Source organism: Panulirus ornatus, chromosome 32 (assembly GCF_036320965.1).
Source record: "Panulirus ornatus isolate Po-2019 chromosome 32, ASM3632096v1, whole genome shotgun sequence".
Lineage (NCBI taxonomy): Eukaryota > Metazoa > Arthropoda > Malacostraca > Decapoda > Palinuridae > Panulirus > Panulirus ornatus.
The window spans coordinates 11,715,734-11,729,963 of NC_092255.1; the positions used below are offsets into that span (position 1 = coordinate 11,715,734).

The 14,230-nt window shown below is 41.3% G+C and overlaps 1 protein-coding gene across 6 annotated transcripts in view; it reads right to left on the reverse strand.

Annotated features, from left to right (window-relative positions):
- LOC139759045 (uncharacterized) overlaps nucleotides 1-14,230 on the reverse strand; it is a 70,276-nt gene that overhangs the window by 16,686 nt on the left and 39,360 nt on the right. For 5 of the 6 annotated variants that reach the window (XM_071680950.1, XM_071680951.1, XM_071680947.1 and 2 more), the window contains exons 3-5: nucleotides 5,947-6,061; nucleotides 2,110-2,169; nucleotides 1,480-1,641 (exon numbers count right to left, since the gene is read on the reverse strand). In XM_071680950.1, coding sequence (XP_071537051.1) covers nucleotides 1,480-1,641; nucleotides 2,110-2,169; nucleotides 5,947-6,061 — 337 coding nt within the window. The remainder of the gene's footprint in view (nucleotides 1-1,479; nucleotides 1,642-2,109; nucleotides 2,170-5,946; nucleotides 6,062-14,230) is intronic. The other variant, XM_071680952.1, reaches the window with a different exon arrangement.

A 14,230-nucleotide genomic window follows, 5' to 3' on the forward strand; every position in this document is an offset into this window, starting at 1 on the left:
CATCAACAAGTGCAGTGTAAAGAATGTAAATAATTGCGCCCTACACACAACGCCATCTGTAGCTGCCCAGTAAACTAGTCTGGTGGCCACGGTAATTTCAAGTTCCCTCATGTAATTTTGTTCAGACTAAAGGAGGTGCCGAACAATCAGTTGCCAGAAATTCGGTGGTGTACCTGGATGCTCAAACTTATACCTCTGTAGTTTGAACACTCACCTTTTCCCTTTTGCCTTTATACAATGGCACTATGCATGCATTCCACCAATCCTCAGGCCCCTCACAATGATCAATACACACAGTGAATATCCTTAGCAACCAGTCAACAACACAGTCACCCCCTTTCTTAATAAATTCAACTGCAATACCATCCACTCCAGCTGCCTTGCTGCATTTCATCTTGCGCAAGGCTATCACCACCTCTTCTCTCTTTGCTAAACCACTCTACATGACTCTCTCACTCTGCATACCACCCCAACCAAAATAACCTAAACCTGCTACTCTATCATCAAACATAATCCTTCAAAATACTCAGACAATCTCCAACTCACTTCGTCACTATCTATTTTCACTGCCCCTTATGCCCCCTTCGCCGATGTTCCCATTCGTTCTGTTGTCTTTCATACATTATTTAGCCCCTTCTAAAACATCTTTTTCTTCCTCCCTAAAACTTAATGCTACTCTCTCACCCCAACTCTCATTTGCCCTCTTTTTCAATCCCTGCACCTTTCTCTTAACCTCCTTCTGCTTTCTCTTATGAATCTCTACTTCCCAGTACGTACTTCCCAAATGCCTCTCTATTTGATTCTAGTATCAAGAACTATTTAAATTGGTCCTTAAATTTCAACAAAATATATTGTCATCCTATTACCTGAATTAGTACAAAGGCTTTACTTTCCAATGCACAGTAGAGGAAACTACTCATGTTACTCTAATTTCATTGTTAAATGTAAATACTCAGACGAGTGGTTTATAAAGAATTTGGTATGAATATCTGCTGAAAATTGCTACAAATGTTATCAAATTCTAGTTTTAGAACAAACTTTACAAGCAAATTGGGGTATCCAGTTATTGTTCACTAGGGCCTACCCTTGCTAGCATTATTCTTGACCGCAATGAACCAAAATGGTTGGCCTACTATCCGCTAGATTTTACTGTCCGCTATTTCAAGTATTAGCAATTACCCAAAATATCTGTCTTGAAATAAATGTTGATATCACTGGCTGCACACATCCACTCACACCTCTGTTTCCCAGTAAAAAGTGTATGAGAAAACTACAATGATGTATAAATTGTGATGTGGAAAAGATTCTACACAGCCAATTATATCAGAGAAGGCATATGTAAAAATGATAAAAAAATGAACACAAAATATAAAAGGGACAGAAATTAAATCTATGCTTCTTGGTGATTGACAGAAAAAAATTACAGGATCTCACCTTAATAACAGTATCTCATTGACAAAACAAATTACAGAATCTCACCTTAATAACAGTATCTCCACTTAGGATTGTACACCCCCTAACTCTATCCAGCACACAATCCCCATGCAATACAGGGACAAAATCAGCTTGCAGGAAATCGCAAATGGCAGTAGATCCAGACTCAATGACTTTTCCATCTCTGGTTGTCCACTTGCCACAAGGCTATGAAAAATCAAAATGTGGCCATGAAAAATCAAAAAAATCAGTAGATGTAGACTCAACCTCTGCCAAGCACTGATACATCCTATGTTGCACCCACTTTAATCTAGAGCAAAGAATCCCAATATGAATGCCTTAAGATGATAAACATAAACAGAAGATTAATTGTCAGTCTAACACACCAAAAACTTGACATTTTTCCACAATATATAAACTTTCAAAAATTATCAAAGCAGTAATACAGAGAGACCCAGACACCTTTCCACTTTGAGGGGTCAGTTCTACAAAACAAACTGGAAGCCCAAATTAGTCCTACCCCTTTTAGTCACACTATAATTATCATTTCATTTTTTCAACTAATATGGTTTTGATATAAGACTGCTTTTGACCATGCCTCATTAGTTACAAAAAATAAATAGCAGCTTATCAAATCCCTTCCCTTTATATTAGTAGCCACTGATAATTACTCACTGACAAGCCAACTGCAGGTACTCCTTCATCAATGAGTTTCTCCACCACTTTGGTATGAAGCTGTGGAAAACAAAAATTCCATGTTAAATGTCTAGGCTACCTAATTAAACATATATACAATCATCTATTCTAAACACCTCTGTATTGATGCTTCTGCATAATGACATCAGAAAAAGCTACCATTCTTCAGGCAAGAAATACACTTATGAATGAATTCCATAACTTGCATATATACAGTAATCTATCAAGTGTCAGAGTGTTCATGTATGTGGTTACTATTAATGTGCTATGGGGAGAGAGTTTTACATTCATGTTGCCCTTTCTCTTAACCTTGTATGTATGTACAATGGACTTATTCCAAGAAATAAATATAAACACACTCACATACATCCTAGAATAAACCTAGTTTCTATTTGCAGACCAACCCTAAAAGGAAGTATGAAAAACTGGGATTGGATGTGAGCCAACTGCCATGCCTAGGGCACCAACCCAAGAGAATCCAACTCCAGGAGGGCCTATACTAACCACTTCACCAAGGAGCCCTAAGTGTATATGTATATTTTTTTTTTTTTTTTTTGCTTTGTCGCTGTCTCCCGCGTTTGCGAGGTAGCGCAAGGAAACAGACGAAAGAAATGGCCCAACCCACTCCCATACACATGTATATACATACGTCCACACACACAAATATACATACCTACACAGCTTTCCATGGTTTACCCCAGACTCTTCACATGCCCTGATTCAATCCACTGACAGCACGTCAACACCGGTATACCACATCGATCCAATTCACTCTATTCCTTACCCTCCTTTCACCCTCCTGCATGTTCAGGCCCCAATCACACAAAATCTTTTTCACTCCATATTTCCACCTCCAATTTGGTCTCCCACTTCTCCTCATTCCCTCCACCTCCGACACATATATCCTCTTGGTTAATCTTTCCTCACTCATTCTCTCCATGTGCCCAAACCATTTCAAAACACCCTCTTCTGCTCTCTCAACCACGCTCTTCTTATTTCCACACATCTCTCTTACCCTTACGTTACTTACTCGATCAAACCACCTCACACCACACATTGTCCTCAAACATCTCATTTCCAGCACATCCATCCTCCTGCGCACAACTCTATCCATAGCCCACACCTCGCAACCATACAACATTGTTGGAACCACTATTCCTTCAAACATACCCATTTTTGCTTTCCGAGATAATGTTCTCGACTTCCACACATTCTTCAAGGCTCCCAGGATTTTCGCCCCCTCCCCCACCCTATGATCCACTTCCGCTTCCATGGTTCCATCCGCTGCCAGATCCACTCCCAGATATCTAAAACACTTTACTTCCTCCAGTTTTTCTCCATTCAAACTTACCTCCCAATTGACTTGACCCTCAACCCTACTGTACCTAATTACCTTGCTCTTATTCACATTTACTCTTAACTTTCTTCTTTCACACACTTTACCAAACTCAGTCACCAGCTTCTGCAGTTTCTCACATGAATCAGCCACCAGCACTGTATCATCAGCGAACAACAACTGACTCACTTCATACTTGCCCCTCTTTCCAAAACTCTTGCATTCACCTCCCTAACAACCCCATCCATAAACAAATTAAACAACCATGGAGACATTACACACCCCTGTCGCAAACCTACATTCACTGAGAACCAATCACTTTCCTCTCTTCCTACACGTACACATTCCTTACATCCTCGATAAAAACTTTTCACTGCTTCTAACAACTTGCCTCCCACACCATATATTCTTAATACCTTCCACAGAGCATCTCTATCAACTCTATCATATGCCTTCTCCAGATCCATTGTACAAAGGCAAAGGGGATAAGAGTGAGTGCTCAAATTACAGAGGTATAAGTTTGTTGAGTATTCCTGGTAAATTATATGGGAGGGTATTGATTGAGAAGGTGAAGGCATGTACAGAGCATCAGATTGGGGAAGAACAGTGTGGTTTCAGAAGTGGTAGAGGATGTGTGGATCAGGTGTTTGCTTTGAAGAATGTATGTGAGAAATACTTAGAAAAGCAAATGGATTTGTATATATGTATATACGTATGACAATTATTGTATGACAATCATTTGTGATAACTATTTGTGTAACAGTGAGAAAGTCTTACACTTTTGTTGTCCATCTCTTAACCTAGTATGTGCACCATGTCTTTTACTCACATACACTCATGTACACATCCCAGCCTAAGCTGGGTATGCATTTATCAACCAGCCCTGAGGAGATGAATAGCTGCAATGGCTGTGGGCCAAATGCTATTCCCAGGATTCAGACCCAAGTGGGCTCATGATTGTTAATGCTTACCACTTCCTGTTTCACTATAAAATTTTCTGAAATGTTTATAAAGTTTTGATTTTTCTGAACTAAATCCTTGCACTCTAATACTTTCTAAATGCTCCCTAGCTCCTGTGATGTCTATATATTCTCCATAGAACATTTCTACTTTCCTTGGCTTTCTGATACCCAATGAATAATTTCTCTTTCTCTGTATCCCCATCTCTCTACTTTCCATCACTAGCATCCATTTACCGACTCCCATGTAATACCATCCTATAATCTGTCCCAGCTGATGTTCCTAAAGAGACTACACAGCTCTGTATAATTTCCCACCTTAACTGTAGTCATGTTATGTGGAATTATGTATACATTATAGAGTGTACAGTATTCAGACTTGAGCATTATGTGACTGGTTTTCCATTATTATTTGACTTGAGCATTATGTGACTGGTTTAACATTCTCTACTTCCTGACTGTTCTACAAAAGTATGAGATCTAGAGCTGATGGCTCATCTTTTTCTATACACATTCTCAAAACTTAATACTCTTTTCTTTAAAAAAAACTGCGTCTCTCATCTTAGTGAGGAAGCATCAGGAACAGAGGAAGAGACTGCCTCATTTGAACACATCCAACCTGTACTTACCTCTATCCACAATCAAGCCTCACAGACTATTTCACTGTTTCCCTTGACCGTTTTATGTTTTCAGCCAACCAACAAAACATTACCTTACACATACCAAACTAACCCTATGCATGCGTCTTACCTCTCTGAATGTTCAGGCCCTGATAACTCAAAGGCTCCTTCACCCCCCCCCCATCTCCTTGGTCTCCCCCTCCCCCTTCATCCTCTGTTTCAGATGTGAGCCCCTTCCCAGAGAAAACCACTACAGAAACAGAAAAGAACTTTTTCCATTAACATTATCCTGTAAGATTTTCCATTACAGTATTATTTCTCTAAACCACATGGCATTTCTTCTCAATTGTTTCCCTAAATGCTGTTGTGCCTGTGAGGAATAATAGGTTGGGAGGTGCCTTCAGCTTAACTGTCTGTTTCTACCACGGATAAGATTATGCCTGCAAATAACCTCATCATGGACCATCATCTCCCATGCATCAACATAATCCACCTCTAAGAAAAAGATCCCTTTAGTTTTTCCTCACTAATCAATGCTATTTGTCCAAACGATTTCAGCACAACTTGTTCAGCCCCCTCAATCAAGTTGTGCTTAATACCACATCTCTCTCAAAATGATATTTCTTGCATCATCACATTGCATATAGTCCTCAGGCATTTCATTTACGATACATCTACACATTTCTGTTCTTTTGCATTCAAGACCCAACACTCAAATTCATACACCATCAGGACTACTGTAACTTCAAACATAATCATAACATACAATGACCTCTCCTTCCACATATTCCTCAAAACATTTGTCACGTAAAATGCAGACATACAACACAGGTTTCCACCTAAAAGTTATCAAATACTAAACTATAAGTTAATTCCTGGTAAAAAAAGAAGATACACATACCTTCAGACAAGAGACTCTAGTTAAGGAAAAGCCTTTTCTAATCTCTGATACACTGTCATCCTTTCTCCAACCTTGTTTGACACTGTACTCTTTAGCTTGCTGATGGCCAAAGGAACTGAAAAATGAAATATTAATGACAGATATGGTGATTGTTATAACTATCTTAGCCTGTTGTTAGGAATTAGAAATGAAAAGCTAAAAACAAGTTATAGTAACTCGTTACAACAAAACATAAACTAATAATACACTGCATTTATATGACAGATGAGGAAATAATAATAAAACATATCATACCAGAGACAAGAGAACAAATGGGAAAATAGGCGAAGAGGGATAATGGGGAGGTAATAACAAGTAGTGGTGATGTGAGGAGATGGAGTGAGTATTTTGAAGACTTCTTGAATGTGTTAGATGATAGAGTGGCAGATATAGGGTGTTTTGGTTGGGGTGGTGTGCAAAGTGAGAGGGTTTGGGACAATGATTTCATAAACAGAGGTATAAGTTTGCTGAATATTCCTGGGAAATCATATGGGAGGGTATTGATTGAGAGGGTCAAGGCATGTACAGAGCATCAGATTGGGGAAGAGCAATGTGGTTTCAGAAGTGGTAGAGGATGTATGGATCAGTTGTTTGCTTTGAAGAATGTATTTGAGAAATACTTAAGAAAACAAATGGATTTGTATGTAGCATTTATGGATCTGGAGAAGGCATATGATGGAGTTGATAAAGATACTCTGTGGAAGGTATTAAGAATATATGGTGTGGGAGGCAAGTTGCTAGAAGCAATGAAAAGTTTTCATCGAGAATGTAAGGCATGTGTATGAGAAGGAAGAGAGGAAAGTGATTGGTTCTCAGCGAATGTCAGTTTGTGGCAGGGATGCGTGATGTCTACATGATTGTATAATTTGTTTATGGATAAGGTGGTTAGGGAGGTAAATGCAAGAGTTTTGGAGAGAGTGACAAGTATGCAGACTGTTGTGGATGAGAGGGCTCGGGAAGTGAGTCAATTGTTGTTCGCTGATGATACAGCGCTGGTGGCTGATTTGGGTGAGAAACTGCAGAAGCTGGTGACTGAGTTTGGTAAAGTGTGTGAAAGAAGAAAGCTAAGAGTAAATGTGATTAAGAGCAAGGTTATTCGGTACAGTAGGGTTGAGGGACAAGTCAACTGGGAGGTAAGCTTAAATGGAGAAAAACTGGAGGAAGTGAAGTGTTATAGATATCGGGCAGTGGATGTGGTAGCAGATGGAACCATGGAAGCCAAAGTGAGTCACAGGGTGGGGAAGGGGGCGAAAGTTCTGGGAGCATTGAAGAATGTGTGGAAGTCAAGAACATGTGGAAGGCAAGAACATTGTCTTGGAAAGCAAAAATGGATATGTCTGAAGGAATAGTGGTTCCAACAATGTTATATGGTTGTGAGGCATGGGCTATAGATAGGGTTGTGTGGAGGAGGGTGGATGTGTTGGAAATGAGATGTTTGAGGAAAATATGTGGTATGAGGTGGTTTGATCAAGTAAGGAATGAAAGGGTAAGACAGATGTGTGGTAATAAGAAGAGTGTGGTTGGGAGAGCAGAAGAGGGTGTATTGAAAAGGTTTGGTCACATGGAGAGAATGAGTGAGGAAAGATTGACAAAGAGGATATATGTGTCAGAAATGGAGGAAACGAGGAGAAGTGGGAGACCAAATTGGAGGTGGAAGGATGGAGTGAAAAAGAATTTGAGCGATCGAAACCTGAACATGCAGGAGGGTGAAAGGCGTGAAAGCAATAGAGTGAATTGGAACAATGTGGTATACCAGGGTCGACATGCTGTCAATGGATTGAACCAGGGTATGTGAAGCTTCTGGGGTAAACCATGGAAAGTTTTGTGGGGCCTGCATATGGAAAGGGAGCTGTGGTTTTGGTGCATTATACATGTCAGCTAGAGACTTAGTGTGAATGAATGTGGCCTTTGTTTTCTTTTCCTCATGCTACCTCATGCGCGTGAGTGTGTGTGTGTGTGTGTGTGTGTGTGTGTGTGTGTGTGTGTGTGTGTGTGTGTGTGTGTGGGTGGGTGGGGTGGGGGGGGGTGTCATTTCATGTGTGGCGGGGTGGCGACAGGAATAACTAAAGGCAGCAACTATGAATTATGTACATGTGTATATATGTATATGTCTGTGTATGTATATATATATATATGTGTACACTGAAATGTATAGGTATGCATATGTGCATGTGTGGACGTGTATGTATATACATGTGTATGTGGGTGGGTTGGGCCATTCTTTCGCCTATTTCCTTGCACTACCTCGCTAACATGGGAGACAGCGACAAAGTATGATAGAAAATTAAAAAAAAATGTCATACCAGAGGATTCTTCCATTGGTCAATCTGTAAAAAAGTTACATATGTAGTGCTATGATAGCAGGTCAGGGAAAGAGAACAACAATGTGGTGGAACTGAAGAATAAGGAAGTTTATGAACATATAGCCATAAATTAACAACACACTGGAACTGAAATATGGGGATAGTAGGTCATAGACATACCCCATACCACTTATAAGTGATTGTGATCATAGCTAACTACGAGGATAGATTTACCAGTGAAACTGCAGCCTACACACACACACACACTCACACACACACACACACACACACACACACATATATATATATGTATATATATATATGTGTGGTGTGAGGTGGTTTGATCGAGTGAGTAACGTAAGGGTAAGAGAGATGTGTGGAAATAAAAAGAGCGTGGTTGAGAGAGCAGAAGAGGGTGTTTTGAAGTGGTTTGGGCACATGGAGAGAATGAGTGAGGAAAGATTGATCAAGAGGATATATGTGTCGGAGGTGGAGGGAACGAGGAGAAGAGGGAGACCAAATTGAAGGTGGAAAGATGGAGTGAAAAAGATTTTGTGTGATCAGGGCCTGAACATGCAGGAGGGTGAATGGAGGGCAAGGAATACAGTGAATTGGAGCGATGTGGTATAACGGGGTTGAAGTGCTGTCAGTGGATTGAATCAAGGCATGTGAAGCGTCTGGGGTAAACCATGGAAAGCTGTGTAGGTATGTATATTTGTGTGTGTGGACGTATGTATATACAAGTGTATGGGGGGGGTTGGGCCATTTCTTTCGTCTGTTTCCTTGCGCTACCTCGCAAACGCGAGAGACAGCGACAAAGTATAATAAATATAAATAAATAAAGTAAATAAAGTGTGTGGAAGAAGAAAGTTAAGAGTAAATGTGAATAAGAGCAAGGTTATTAGGTACAGTAGGGTTGAGGGTCAAGTCAATTGGGAGGTGAGTTTGAATGGAGAAAAACTGGAGGAAGTGAAGTGTTTTAGATATCTGGGAGTGGATCTGTCAGCGGATGGAACCATGGAAGCGGAAGTGGATCATAGGGTGGGGGAGGGGGCGAAAATTTTGGGAGCCTTGAAAAATGTGTGGAAGTCGAGAACATTATCCCGGAAAGCAAAAATGGGTATGTTTGAAGGAATAGTAGTTCCAACAATGTTGTATGGTTGCGAGGCGTGGGCTATGGATAGAGTTGTGCGCAGGAGGATGGATGTGCTGGAAATGAGATGTTTGAGGACAATGTGTGGTGTGAGGTGGTTTCATCGAGTAAGTAACGTAAGGGTAAGAGAGATGTGTGGAAATAAAAAGAGCGTGGTTGAGAGAGCAGAAGAGGGTGTTTTGAAATGGTTTGGGCACATGGAGAGAATGAGTGAGGAAAGATTGACCAAGAGGATATATGTGTCGGAGGTGGAGGGAACGAGGAGAAGAGGGAGACCAAATTGGAGGTGGAAAGATGGAGTGAAGGGGATTTTGTGTGATCGGGGCCTGAACATGCAGGAGGGTGAAAGGAGGGCAAGGAATAGAGTGAATTGGAGCGATGTGGTATACAGGGGTTGACGTGCTGTCAGTGGATTGAATCAAGGCATGTGAAGCGTCCGGGGTAAACCATGGAAAGCTGTGTAGGTATGTATATTTGCGTGTGTGGACGTGTGTATGTACATGTGTATGGGGAGGGTTCGGCCATTTCTTTCGTCTGTTTCCTTGCGCTACCTCGCAAACGCGGGAGACAGCGACAAAATATAAAAAAAAAAAAAAATATATATATATATATATATATATATATATATATATATATATATATATATATATATATATATATCCCTGGGGATAGGGGATTAAGAATACTTCCCACGTATTCCCTGCGTGTCGTAGAAGGCGACTAAAAGGGGAGGGAGCGGGAGGCTGGAAATCCTCCCCTCTCGTTTTTTTTTTAATTTTCCAAAAGAAGGAACAGAGGGGGGCCAGGTGAGGATATTCCACAAAGGCCCAGTCCTCTGTTCTTAGACGCTACCTCGGTAATGTGGGAAACGGCGAATAGTTTAAAAGAAAGAAAAAGATATATATATATATATATATATATATATATATATATATATATATATATATATATATATATTTTTTTTTTTTATTATACTTTGTCGCTGTCTCCTGCGTTTGCGAGGTAGCACAAGGAAACAGACGAAAGAAATGGCCCAACCCAACCCCATATCCATGTATATACATACGTCCACACACGCAAATATACACACCTACACAGCTTTCCATGGTTTACCCCAGACTCTTCACATGCCCTGATTCAATCCACTGACAGCACATCAACCCCGGTATACCACATCGCTCCAATTCACTCTATTCCTTGCCCTAGGTTTCACCCTCCTGCATGTTCAGGCCCCGATCACACAAAATCTTTTTCACTCCATCTTTCCACCTCCAATTTGGTCTCCCACTTCTCCTCGTTCCCTCCACCTCCGACACATATATCCTCTTGGTCAATCTTTCCTCACTCATTCTCTCCATGTGCCCAAACCATTTCAAAACACCCTCTTCTGCTCTCTCAACCACGCTCTTTTTATTTCCACACATCTCTCTTACCCTTACGTTACTTACTCGATCAAACCACCTCACACAACACATTGTCCTCAAACATCTCATTTCCAGCACATCCATCCTCCTGCGCACCACTCTATCCATAGCCCACACCTCGCAACCATACAACATTGTTGGAACCACTAATCCTTCAAACATACCCATTTTTGCTTTCCGAGATAATGTTCTCGACTTCCACACATTCTTCAAGGCTCCCAGAATTTTCGCCCCCTCCCCCATCCTATGATCCACTTCCGCTTCCATGGTTCCATCCGCTGCCAGATCCACTCCCAGATATCTAAAACACTTTACTTCCTCCAGTTTTTCTCCATTCAAACTCACCTCCCAATTGACTTGATCCTCAACCCTACTGTATATATATATATATATATTTTCTTGTTTTTTTTTGCTTTGTCGCTGTCTCCCGCGTTTGCGAGGTAGCGCAAGGAAACAGACGAAAGAAATGGCCCAACCCACCCCCATACACATGCATATACATACGTCCACACACGCAAAATATACATACCTACACAGCTGTCCATGGTTTACCCCAGACGCTTCACATGCCCCGATTCAATCCATTGACATCACGTCAACCCCGGTATACCACATCGCTCCAATTCACTCTATTCCTTGTCCTCCTTTCACCCTCCTGCATGTTCAGGCCCCGATCACACAAAATCTTTTTCACTCCATCTTTCCACCTCCAATTTAGTCTCCCTCTTCTCCTCATTCCCTCCACCTCCGACACATATATCCTCTTGGTCAATCTTTCCTCACTCATTCTCTCCATGTGCCCAAACCATTTCAAAACACCTTCTTCTGCTCTCTCAACCACGCTCTTTTTATTTCCACACATCTCTCTTACCCTTACGTTGCTTACTCGATCAAACCACCTCACACCACACATTGTCCTCAAACATCTCATTTCCAGCACATCCATCCTCCTGCGCACAACTCTATCCATAGCCCACGCCTCGCAACCATACAACATTGTTGGAACCACTATTCCTTCAAACATACCCATTTTTGCTTTCCGAGATAATGTTCTCGACTTCCACACATTCTTCAAGGCTCCCAGAATTTTCGCCCCCTCCCCCACCCTATGATCCACTTCCGCTTCCATGGTTCCATCCGCTGCCAGATCCACTCCCAGATATCTAAAACACTTCACTTCCTCCCGTTTTTCTCCATTCAAACTCACCTCCCAATTGACTTGACCCTCAACCCTACTGTACCTAATAACCTTGCTCTTATTCACATTTATTCTTAACTTTCTTCTTTCACACACTTTACCAAACTCAGTCACCAGCTTCTGCAGTTTCTCACATGAATCAGCCACCAGCGCTGTATCATCAGCGAACAACAACTGACTCACTTCCCAAGCTCTCTCATCCCCAACAGACTTCATACTTGCCCCTCTTTCCAAAACTCTTGCATTCACCTCCCTAACAACCCCATCCATAAACAAATTAAACAACCATGGAGACATCACACACCCCTGCCGCAAACCTACATTCACTGAGAACCAATCACTTTCCTCTCTTCCTACACCTACACATGCCTTACATCCTCGATAAAAACTTTTCACTGCTTCTAACAACTTGCCTCCCACACCATATATTCTTAATACCTTCCACAGAGCATCTCTATCAACTCTATCATATGCCTTCTCCAGATCCATAAATGCTACATACAAATCCATTTGCTTTTCTAAGTATTTCTTACATACATTCTTCAAAGCAAACACCTGATCCACACATCCTCTACCACTTCTGAAACCACACTGCTCTTCCCCAATCTGATGCTCTGTACATGCCTTCACCCTCTCAATCAATACCCTCCAATATAATTTACCAGGAATACTCAACAAACTTATACCTCTGTAATTTGAGCACTCACTCTTATCCCCTTTGCCTTTGTACAATGGCACTATGCACGCATTCCGCCAATCCTCAGGCACCTCACCGTGAGTCATACATACATTAAATAACCTTACCAACCAGTCAACAATACAGTCATCCCCATTTTTCATAAATTCCACTGCAATACCATCCAAACCTGCTGCCTTGCCGGCTTTCATCTTCCGCAAAGCTTTTACTACCTCTTCTCTGTTTACCAAATCATTTTCCCTAACCCTCTCACCTTGCACACCACCTCGGCCCTTCACTGAAGTTCCCATTTGCTCCCTTGTCTTACGCACTTTATTTACCTCCTTCCAGAACATCTTTTTATTCTCCCTAAAATTTAATGATACTCTCTCACCCCAACTCTCATTTGTCCTTTTTTTCACCTCTTGCACCTTTCTCTTGACCTCCTGTCTCTTTCTTTTATAGGTCTCCCACTCAACTGCATTTTTTCCCTGCAAAAATCGTCCAAATGCCTCTCTCTTCTCTTTCACTAATACTCTTACTTCTTCATCCCACCACTCACTACCCTTTCTAATCAACCCACCTCCCACTCTTCTCATGCCACAAGCATCTTTTGTGCAATCCATCACTGATTCCCTAAATACATCCCATTCCTCCCCCACTCCCCTTACTTCCATTGTTCTCACCTTTTTCCATTCTGTACTCAGTCTCTCCTGGTACTTCCTCACACAAGTCTCCTTCCCAAGCTCACTTACTCTCACCACCCTCTTCACCCCAACATTCACTCTTTTTTTCTGAAAACCCATACAAATCTTCACCTTAGCCTCCACAAGATAATGATCAGACATCCCTCCAGTTGCACCTCTCAGCACATTAACATCCAAAAGTGTCTCTTTCGCGCGCCTGTCAATTAACACATAATCCAATAACGCTCTCTGGCCATCTCTCCTACTTACATAAGTATACTTATGTATATCTCGCTTTTTAAACCAGTTATTCCCAATCATCAGTCCTTTTTCAGCACATAAATCTACAAGCTCTTAACCATTTCCATTTACAACACTGAACACCCCATGTATCCCAATTATTCCCTCAACTGCCACATTACTCACCTTTGCATTCAAATCACCCATCACTATAACCCGGTATATATATATATATACATATATATATATCATTATTATTATTATTTTGCTTTGTCGCTGTCTCCCACTTTTGCGAGGTAGCGCAAGGAAACAGACAAAAGAAATGGCCCAACAATCCCCCATACACATGTATATACATACACGTCCACACACGCAGATATACATAACTATACATCTCCATGTAGGTTTGCGGCAGGGGTGTGTGATGTCTCCATGGATGTCTAATTTGTTTATGGATGGGGTTGTTAGGGAGGTGAATGCAAGAGTTTTGGAAAGAGGGGCAAGTATGAAGTCTGTTGGGGATGAGAGAGCTTGGGAAGTGAGTCAGTTGTTGTTCGCTGATGAT